Below are 11,339 nucleotides of genomic sequence, written 5' to 3'. Positions count from 1 at the left end.
TTTTTTTTTTTTTTTTTTTTTTTTTTTTTTTTTTTTTTTTTTTAACTTGCTGCTCTTAAATTTGGCTCTATTCGCAAGAAAGTCTTCTAAGGCTTGTTCAGAGGTAAGATCACTGGAGGGCCTGGAAAGAAATGTAGGCATGAAGGGTCAGTAAGGCCCAGACGTATCTGATCAATACTGATCATCCATACTGTTGTCTATTTCTCTAGCTCCACTGGTTGGTAGTGCCTCCAGGTGGTCAGTCTGCAGCAGTTTGCTAAAAATCAGTATTAAACTGATAAGGAACCTTGAGACATGCACTCATACCCGTACATTTCTAGGTTTTGATTATTGTTGCTGAAAACTTGCTGCTCAAAAAAAATCAATCTAAGAACTTTCAGAATGCTTTATTGAACAAGTTCTGCATATGTTTTATATAAATTGCTTCATAATCTAATAAGAAAATGAATAAAAATATTTTTCTTCATCAATAATGCACAATACAAGTCTTCTTATTAAAACATTGAAGGCACCAATACATGTGCAGTGAGGCCGTTCCAACACACTGTAAATACATTAATCAAGTCTGCTGAAGCATGGTAATTACTGTGGTCCAACAGACTCCAGCGTCATGTGTATCAGCATCCCCATGCTGGTGGCAGGGGTGCTTTAACTAAAGCTTGTTCAATGAGCTTTCATTAAAGCGCCCCATTACCATGTTTCAGTGTGGTGACACTGATACACATGACACTCTGGGTCCTGGTCTTATTAAATTGCCTCCCCCCCTCCACTCCCTGAATATGTGTATAAATGCCCTGAAATGCTATACAAAGCACTGGCCACAAGAAAGTTACTCAAAAATTGTCATAAAGATTTCTAAATATTTTCCTGTTTAAAGCAAGTTTATTTTTTCTAGTATCATGTCAATTGCTGTTGGATCACAAGTCTGCCTTATCGTAAACCATAATTTTTCAGCACTTATATAGAAAATGCAAATCAAAACTGAACTTAACAGGAATTTAATTCCAGGGGGAAAAATCTTATGGAGTCCAAAACTGCACAAAAAAGGGAAAACATATCTGAATACCCTGAAAAATATAACTAAAGTAGAAAATTTATATTGGAGAACTATTTCAAAATGTTTCCTCAGGCCTGCTAGAGTAATTTTACATTGTAGCAAGGAAACCCAAAGCAGTAGCAAAGTCTGGTAGCCAGAACTTCCTTGATCCTTTCCTGTTATGTCTGGTAATAGACCCTGCTTCATCCAGAGTTGTTATACATTGCACATGTCATGTAACTTTAATATAGTAATAATGGAGAACAAACCATATGGGTTGCCATAAAACTTTTTTCAGATTCTCTCTCATGTATAAAAGTAGAACTACTTATCTGAAATGCAACCTAAGATCATCAAATAAAAAGTATCAGCATTTGAAATAAGATCAGCCGTGTGCTTCTAAGCTACAACAATATATTTACATGCATTGTAGGTAAGAATTAACATATAAAATCACTGCTGCTATAATCTCGACTATAGTTTTGTGTAAACACCTGGTAGGTAGAGAAAAATAGCCAAGTTTAGATCTGCAGTTTAGGACATGGATTTTTCAGAGAATTCATGACTTATCAGTTGTAGACTGAGCTAAATTTAACTAAAAATAAGGGAACCAAACCCTTGTTTGTAATAAACCAAACAAAAATATGACAAGGCACAATTCTGATAAATTCCACAATATTCTCCTTAACATCAAAGAATACTGGCTTGAGCAGGACTCGTTCGTGTGAATAAAAGTTGCATTATCCGAACCTTCTTTTTCAAGAGGTAAGACCCTACCACCTATCAGGCAAAGTAACACATCTACTGTGTTAGACAGAACTAGACCTGGCAAAAATATTTCATTTTAGATGGTTCTGATTCTATTCTTTGTTCTTGGCCCCTGGGACTTGGTTTCAATGTCCAGGCAGCTGGAACAGAACACCATTTTACTACAGCAATTCCTCCTGGATTGTAGGGAATGGTGCTATGAACTATGACTGTCCCTTAGACTTAGACTGAAACTGCACTATTTTTGGGGGTGACCTCATAGCTTCTGCAAACCAATGAACCAGAAGTGAAAACTAAGGTGACCACTAGCAGCTTCCCTGATGTACTTACTGGCTGCAGCAGCTTCAAGACCACTTCTCCCAGAATGTCTATACAAGTATGTTAATAAAGAAGGGGCTGGGAAAGATGAGAAAATCAAGGGCACAGACAGAAGCAACAATTTTCTCCCAATCTGGCCACAGAAAGAGGTCTGTAGCCATGACCAAACACAAGCGCATGGCTGCAGACCACTTAAAAAATGGCCAACTGGGAAAAAAAATCTGAACCCTAATTGCATGAGGAGGGGTTGTTGCTAGGGGGAAACCAGCTGCAGGCTTGCAGCCAGCAGCTAGATTGCCTTCATCCCTAGAATCAACAGTGAACTTCTGTTCGGTCCGAGGGATTGTTGCAACTCAGAACACTTCCTGCAAAATGTTCTGAGTTACAGCAGGGAACTGCACTTCTGCCTGTGCCCCAAATGCCCAGCCATGAGACAAACCTGCCTTCAACAAGAAAATGAAAAGACTGAGACTTCCTTCTAGTTGACCCCCAATTCTACATCAGGCTTCCCTTATTTTTATGTATGGTAAAAAGCACAGCAATACATTGTTTATGAAGCAGAATCAACAAAATGCATTTATTTCTCACAAGGATTTAATAGACTCTTTAAAACTATCCAGACAAAATCCCAAATCTCAAAATTGATCTGCTTTTCAGGCTATCTAAATAAAACATATAAACACAAAAAACCAAAACAAAAAATAACGCTTTTCACTTTCCCCCCACCCATTCAACTTTGACAGTTGCAGCAGGTGTTGCCATGGTATCTGGTGTCATCATGAATGGCATATGTGCTAGTATTTACAATCAATTAAAAACAAACTCTTGCAGCTTTAAATAAGAAATTCTTAAGAAGAACTGAGATGAAAGCAGGTAAAGAACATCGTGTTCAGGCCCTTTTTACACACTGTGCACAAACAGGATATCATCAGATCAAATCCTGAAGATTTTTTTAAAGCAACTCCTCCTACACCAATGCCAAGCCAACACTTGTTAAAGGAGTAACCTCCTAAGAAATGCAGTTCACTTCATCCAGAACCTGTTCTCAATTAGGAGACACTGATCAAATTATCTATCTTATCTCAAATTATCTATCTTCTCATTCACTCACCTTTAGGGTTGAAATCTGCTGTATAATCAGCAACAGCAATAAGAAGGGGAAGCAAAAACAAATAAGATAACATTTAAAAGAATGAACAAAGAGATCTAATAATTAAAAGTGTAGAAAAGAAATTAAAATTAATAAACCTTTGGAAGGAGTCTAAATATAAAAGCATAATTTTATTCAAAAAAGGGAAGAAAAACAGGCCAAAGACCAGTTTCAACCTTGGTATTCCATTCAAACCAGGAAAAACATATTTAATTCAACTGTATGAATTCCACAGTTATACCAAGTATTAACTTGGCCCACAATTTTGGATCACTTATATAAATGAAAATGCATTCCAGCAAAAGGTTAGATAAGATGAGGCTATGAAAAGACAATTTTTCAAAATATATATTAAGACTTGATTTTGCAAACACAACTTGGGATAATATTTATGTAAAACTACCAAATACTGTAAGTGAATATCTGAACATCCATTATGTTATTTAAATAGCCTTATATTTTTTTATGCTCCCTTTGCTGAGACATTAGTGTTAATGTGATTATTAAAGACAAACTGTTAAGGTGATTCTCTAAGAAATGGCGACAGGCTTCCCCAATGACTTCATTTCATTAAATTGACATTAAATATGCTCAGGTAACAAGCATTATTTCTAAACTGCAAGGCGTACAAATTTGACATAATTTCTTTAAGTCAGCCTGAAGTATTTATTTTAAGTAATAATTATTCTTTTCAGTTTATAGGAAGAAATAACTCGCTAAAAAACAAGTACACATCAGTAATTCAAAATACAAAATATCAATCTGTATGATTTACATGCAGCCCTGGACTAGAAACAGCCCCAAGCCACACTGCTCGTAGGAACAGCATTTCTGGTCATTAGGTACAAGCACTGTCGGAAATCCTCAAAGTGAAACAACTACAGCTGTGTCCATTGCTTGGGGAGAAGACTCAAAGCAACCTTTCCCTTCTCACTCTCTGCACACCCATGTACTCTAGCCTGAAGAAGACAGATCAGTCACAAAATGAGGTGCTGTTTTTACAGTCATATTTAGGAGCGGATCTGCACTTTAAACTGCTATTCACGAACATCTGGACTGTTTCCTCCAACTACCCCAACTGATCATAGGCTAGTGTTTTTCCAGTAACAATCAACGGTCAAACATATGCTTAACCAAAAACTTATGCCAGGTGACACACCCTGAAAGTATGCATGTTCGGGCTGCAAGTGGACCAGAGAAAGTAAATCCCACAATCAACAGTCCACTACTCCTCTCAGTTTTCAAGAATTTAAAATCCTGTGCCTTTCAGCAAAAGTGCATCAGATGAAATCAGGCTCAGTTTTAGCAGTAAAGATTTTGCCATCAGCAGACCAACACTTAGGTATTCTGTAGCACATACTTATTAGAGGCTCTAAAAATAGTCGGCACTACTCCTAGTCTTCCTGAGATCAAGAATACCCAATTCACAGGAGTGCTCCTCATATGTTGCCTAGGGAAATGCAGCAGATTGGCCATGAGGGAAAGAAATAAACTTGAAATCTGTTCCAACTACCAATGAGGAGGGAGAGAAAGAGAAAGCAGGTTTGTGGCCAAATCCTAAGTTGATATAAAGGAGTATTTTCATTTACTTTCAATTATGCCAGTGACATATTACCCATTTTTTCCCACATATATATTGCAACAGAAACTCAAACAAATACACTTGGTGCCATTTAAGCATGATGTAACAACATAACAATATGTGTAATACAACATGGTTTCTTGCACTTACAGGATAGCCAATTTAGCTTCAATATGCATGAGGGCAAACTGACCCTGGACAGGCTGGGTCATTATTATATGGAATGACTTGGGTATTTGTCTTACAATTACTTCCTCACTCTACTTTCCCTTTTAGTCGGTGCAAGAACCTCTTTTAAACAAATAAACTAATTTCAGTGCCTATTAAAACCTTTTCCTAGGCGATCAGATAGTAATTCCATTTGTAGTTGGCAGATTTAGCAGTGAGGTAAAGGACTGAACAGTCATAAAGAAGTAACTTGATTTCTCAGCACTATAGGGGCCGTTACTTCCACCTCAGCACTGAAGTAAATACAATATTTTCTTACATACCACATGCCCTTAAATAAGACACACGCCATGTTGTTAGGAAGGCAAAATGAAGGAATAAAATTAAAAGATTTTTCTTGAGTTATGGCTGCATGGAGCAGGGGTGGTAATCTTCAGCTTATTAACCTTTCCTTTCCTGCTTCAGGGAAAACTGAACCCTAGCTGCTCCCGAAGACTAGTGCCAAGGGATGGATCTATGATTCTGAAAAGGGCTGAAGAGTCTCCAGGGCAATGAAATTGAAAAAGAGAGACCAGAAGCAGCTAGCAGACAGCAAAACCGCCTGAATGCAAGTTAGCTTAATTAGGGCTGACTAAGGAAAAAGTGCATGTGGTATGAAAGTAAATATGGTAACGGAGCTTGCACAGCCACTTTTCATGCTGTAAGTATTTGTATTTCTATACATACTTCTACTTCTGTAAATGCTTTGGGTTTACATAACAGTGCTATATAAAATATTAGGAAAAACCATAGGAGATTGGATTGTCATGGAAACAGCTATTTTAAAGGAAAAATTAACAGTACATAATAGACACAAACCAAAAATTTGGGGTGAAAGGGGAGGGGAGAATTTATTGGAAATCTCTACTTTCTCACCTGTTGGTGTGTTATATGAAAATATTGCATTTCCTTCCAATTCTGCTGGTGGGCAATTCCCCTTTAGAAAGGCAGACAGGACTACAGTTTTAGATACTGCGGGTCCTAAAATAATAAAAAGTTTATGTGAAATATGTTCAACTGAAAGAAAACAGATTTTCCAAAACTGGAGGATATGTTTTTAATCAAACTAGTGTCACCAAATTACTACACAGAATTGTGTCATCGATATATAACCCCTCCCCACAAAGATAGTTTGAAACTTTTAAAATGCATCTAGTGAGAGATCTCTGTGCATCACATTAGAAAAACTTGGTGTGAATACATTTTTTACATTTCAGTGATAGTATTTTCCTAAGTCATCAGCCCTTTGTCCCTGAGGTAACATGCCACTGGAGCATAGGAACTGCCATGCCAAATGAAACCAGTGGTCCAAGAAGTCCATTAAGCCCATCTTGAACAGTGGACAATACTAGATTCTTAAGGCAAAATATTAGACATAGGGTCAGCACACCAAACCCATGCCACAGGACTTTGGTTTGTAGCTCCCTTTATAATCTTTAAAAAAAATCTTCTCTGCAGTTATGTCAAAGAGGCTGCAACAGAGCTGATGTCAAGAAAACAGGAAAAAATGAGGGAGGAATTTATTCCTGAACACAGGTAACTGAGCTTTGCCTCCTTTCCTGATGCTCAACAGCAATTCCCTACATGGGCACCAGAATGCCTCAGCTGAGCACTCCTAGAAGCAGCTTTCCTTTTTCCCCTAACTCCTACTTCCAGACTACCTTCTTTAATTTCAACCACTGCAAACCACTTATCAGGCTGAAGGAGGCTCCTTACCTACTTTTACTAGCTCTCTCATATTCCTGACTACATCCAAAGACCAGCATCCAGTAGGGAAATCCCCAACCAACAAGAAAAGGAAAAACATAGGGGTAATAATCCCCAAGGATTAAAAGGATAAGGGCAGAGGTGGGAAGAGAAAAGAATCCTTCAGAAGGAGGTAGAGAAGAGAAGGAGAAGAAGAAATTAAGAATCCATAAGATAAGGAAAAAAAAGCAGGAGATTATATAAGGGGTAATAATGGGGGGAAAGAAGGGTGAGAATTTATTAAGTGGTGGTGGTTGAGAAGAATGGCCCAATCAGGACACCTGGGGAAAAGAAAAGACTGACAAAATTGATCGTCTGAGGATGTTACACAGATGTTAAGATAATGGACAGAGGAAAGGAAGTTTAAAAAAAACTAATTTTCATTGTTTAAAGTTGTTAACTGTCCATACATGTTTAAAGACCTACTTTTATTGAGAAAGAGGTTCATTCTGCAGTTGGAAACCACTGAGAAATTTGCTTCTTGACAGTGGTGTAGGCTGTAACTGTGTTGGTCTAAGGATATAGGCAGACAAGGTTCTTTGGGTGAATCTGATATCTTTTATTAGACCAAATGAAATGGTTGGAAAAAAAAAATTTAGCAAGCTTTTGAGTTCAAAAACCCTTCAAAAACCAGGCTGAGGAAGCCCCTGCAGTTGGTGTGTGCTCATTCCATCCAGGAAGAGCACACACCAACTGCAGAGGATTCCTCAGCCTGACAAAGGGTTTTTAAATCCGAAAGCTTGCTAAACATTTTTTTCCAACTATTTCAGTTAGTCTAATAAAAGATATCAAATTCACCCAAAGAACCTTGTCTTCTTGACAGTGAATTTCTTACTCGCAGTATGTTAAGTCTAATGGCAATGCAAATTTGACTCTACCCACTGAATGCATTTGACATTTGTCTGCTTTGAAGGAAGCTAGAAGGTAGTGCATAATTAGAATACCTTAGGATAGATGAAGTTCTTACTAAACTAAACAAGCTGCTAATTTATGCCCAGAAATTGAGGATTTATGTCTATTTTTAAGTTTCTAATGTAAATATCAAAGTTCTCATAGGAAGTTTTTTTAAGCCCACTAAAGTTTGGGTCTTGGTGGGATTGAAAAGCACCAAATTTAAATGTCCCCATTATCCACTTTAAATTTGTAACTTTTCAGTTTTATATTGATTTCCTTTTTTCCTATATTGCACTTCAACTATGATACATCTTAGCAATGTTAGTCATTAATTTCCATACCTGTCTTCTTTCCCTGTCTCAAAAAATAGCAACCTTTCAATTTCTCTTCATGCTGAAGTCTTTCCATGCCCTAGAATTTTTTGTTTGCTTAATACCATATCTTTTTGAGGCAGGATGACCCATACTGAACGCAAGGGTGGGAACACAATATATTCAGCAACATTTTCTATCCCATTCTTTACAGCATTATTTTTCCCCTAATGCCACTGTTGTTTCTTGTTTTAAAGGGGTATCTATAGTAGCCATGTAAAAAGTGAAGTTACCAGACCTCCGAGAATATAGAAACCTAAGTAACTCTTTGAGGATAAGACTCCAGCAATCCCACAGTTTAATAAATGTGTTAAGTATGCTGTAATGATAAAAGAAGAATTTACCTATATCATTAAAGATGAACTGGTCACAGGTCAATGCTAAAGGAGGTTGTACACATACTGATAACTTTGGTTTCTGCACAGCCAGTCTGCTTTGTACTGTGATCTAAAGCAATTTGAAAATAAAAATATATATACATATTTAAAACAAATTAATCAGATTAATCTCCTTTTAACTGAGAAAAAGGCATAACTACCAAAGATCTGTGTTTAAAAAAAACCTACACAGAACCATTCAGTAATAACATTTGGAAATTTTGAATTCAAAAGTTATTTCCCCTTGTATAGTTCAACTAATTAGCACCAAACAAATTGAACTGTATGTATGCTAGGACCATGAGTTTGTGGGGAAAAAAAATGGAGATATTTATCAAGTTAACTTGGCTGGCAACATTAATTCCAAGACTAAATTATCTTACCTATGGTAATACAAAATTCATTTATTGTTTTGCAAATATCCAGCTTGTTTAATAAAAGTAAATATACTTGCATCTTCCTCAAAATAAAAAAAGGCATTTAAAAAAAAAAGAAAAGGAAAGGAAATTTACATAAAGAATCTACTCGGAGAGCAGATTCATTCTGCGTGGTATCCAAAGGTCTCCAGGTTAAGGGCAAGTCTGCCTAGTGCTAGAAGCATGTTTCAGAATCAAGGGATCTCTATCAAGAACATTTGGATGAAAGAGCCGACTCAGCTGTGATCTGGAATGTCCTAGATTATTTTTCTTGCCATGGATAGGGCCAACAAGAGGCTGACTGAAGAGAACGGGCTAAATTCCGGTACAAAAAGAAGTTACAAGTTGTGCCAAATTATGACCTAGGCCAATTTTTAAAAGGATGCTCCAGACAAATGTGTTTCTTATAACATGCTTACACACAAAACGGCATCAATTTAATTAAAATCAGACTAATTGAAATCAATGTAACCCCGTCAATAAACAGATCTGAGCATCCATGTGGAGGTTACACCAATTTAGCTAAATTAATTTGAAGGCATTTTTTGGTTTAGCAGGTGTAGGTTTTGGATACAGATAAACCCTTAGATTGTCTGTGCTTCACAGACTTCTTGTTTACCTTAGTTTCTTTTCTACCTTGGAAAACTCATAACATCAGCAGTTCCCATTGCTTGAAGAAGGGTGTTTGTCCCTGAAAGCTTGCAAAGAATTTTTTTCCAACTATTTACTTCATCTAATAAAAGATACCACATCTACCCAAAGAATCTTGCTTGCCTATGCGCTTAGCAATGCTTTAAAAAGAAATGAAACCTTTGTGGGACAAAAGCTGAGGCTACATAGGTCTGCTATACACTCTGAAATGAAAATCTCAGTGAAAAAAAAAACTCAGCCAGAGACTTGAATTCAAATCCTTGTTGAAGCCTGAAAATGTATTTATTTAAATTGTTAAAGTTGTGGTTAAAATGGTAACATTTAAATGTTTTTAAGTGACAGGTCAATGAAATGGTTATGAAACACATAAACACTTCAGTTTTACAAAGTATTTTGGGTGGGATCCTGTGCTTCACCTGACAGGATATCAGAAGTACACTATAACAATTTTTTTAAGACAACTTTTTACCCAGCAAACCTGGAGCTACTGTAAGTGCTGGCCAGGGTTTCCATGACGTTGTTTCTCATGATATTCTCATTAGTAAGCCAAGGAAACAGGCCAGAAGAAAGTACTGGAAGGTGAATACATAACTGGTTGGATCATTATGCTCAAAGCCACTGACCATCATCAATGGCTTGATGAAATAACAAGTGTGGTTACTCAGGTGTCTGTCCTGAGTCTGATACCGTTTAAGAGCTTCATTAATGATTTGGAAAAGGACACTGAGCACAGAAGGAAATTTTACAGACTACACCAAGATGGACAGAGCTGCAGACAATCTGGGAGGTCAGAACTAGGATTCAAAATGATTGGAAAATATGTCCAAAATTAACTGACTACAATTCAATAAGGACAAGTGCAAAGTCACGCACGAGAGACAGAACAATCACATACTCAAATACAAACTAGGAAATGACTGCTTAGACTTCAATACTGCAGAAAATGAGTTTGGGTTTATAGTGGACTGCAAGTTGAATACCAGTCAACAGTGCTCTTGCTGCAAAACAAGCCAGTAACATGCTTGGCTGTATTAACAGAACTATTGCTTGCAAACCAAGGGAAGTGATTCTTCCACTGTTCAGCATTGGTATAGCCTTGCTGGTAGTACTATGTCCAGCTTGGTGCACTATACTTCAACATATATCCAAACAAATTAAAGAGTTAAGGGAAGAGCAACAAAAATGATCAGAGGTCCAGAAACATGACTTATAAGGGAAAGTTGAAAGAACTGGAATTATTTAGTCTACAAAAGACTGAGTGTAGATTTGGTAAGTCTTCAAACATATGCTACAGTTAAAAAAAAAAAAAAAAGAGAGAGAGAGAGAGAATAACAGTAAACTATTCACTGTGGTTGCAGAGGACTGGACAAGCAGTAATGGTCTTAAATTGCTGTAAAGGGAGTTTAGGCTGAATATTAAAAAGAACTTTCACTATGAGGGTAGCAAAGCACTGGAACAAGTTGTCTTTAGAGAATCTCCATTCTTCTTGGAAGTCTTTAAGAACAGGTTAGCACATGAACGACTCATGCCTCCTGTGGCTGGGGAGGGCACAGCAACTGCCCGCAGACAGTGGCAGCAGTGTCAGTGGCCTGGTGGTGGCAAACGGGGACCGCCCGCAGGTGGCCACAGTGACATCGGCAGCGAGGGGGGGCCAAGCAGGGACTGCCCGCAGGCAGCCACAGTGACATTGGTGGTGAGAGTGGGCCAAGCAGGGACTACCCGCAGGCAGCCGCGGTGGTGTCAGCAACGAAGGTGGGGGTGGCGGCAGCAGCACTGGTGGCGGTCAATCTCAGTGGGGGCATGTGCTCTCCCATTCCGCTCCT

At 37.8% G+C, this 11,339-nt stretch overlaps 1 protein-coding gene across 8 annotated transcripts in view; it reads right to left on the bottom strand.

The window, feature by feature from the left end:
- BBS9 (Bardet-Biedl syndrome 9) overlaps positions 1-11,339 on the bottom strand; it is a 573,789-nt gene that overhangs the window by 416,302 nt on the left and 146,148 nt on the right. For 6 of the 8 annotated variants that reach the window (XM_019509032.1, XM_019509031.1, XM_019509030.1 and 3 more), the window contains 3 exons: positions 8,417-8,519; positions 5,938-6,042; positions 3,234-3,251 (listed from right to left, as the gene is read on the bottom strand). In XM_019509032.1, the coding sequence (XP_019364577.1) occupies positions 3,234-3,251; positions 5,938-6,042; positions 8,417-8,519 (226 nt within the window). The remainder of the gene's footprint in view (positions 1-3,233; positions 3,252-5,937; positions 6,043-8,416; positions 8,520-11,339) is intronic. The other 2 variants (XM_019509026.1, XM_019509028.1) reach the window with 2 other exon arrangements.

The sequence above is a fragment of the Gavialis gangeticus genome, unplaced genomic scaffold (genome assembly GCF_001723915.1).
Source record: "Gavialis gangeticus isolate Ggan-Ray unplaced genomic scaffold, GavGan_comp1, whole genome shotgun sequence".
NCBI lineage: Eukaryota > Metazoa > Chordata > Crocodylia > Gavialidae > Gavialis > Gavialis gangeticus.
This window is presented reverse-complemented; position numbering and strand designations above follow the sequence as displayed.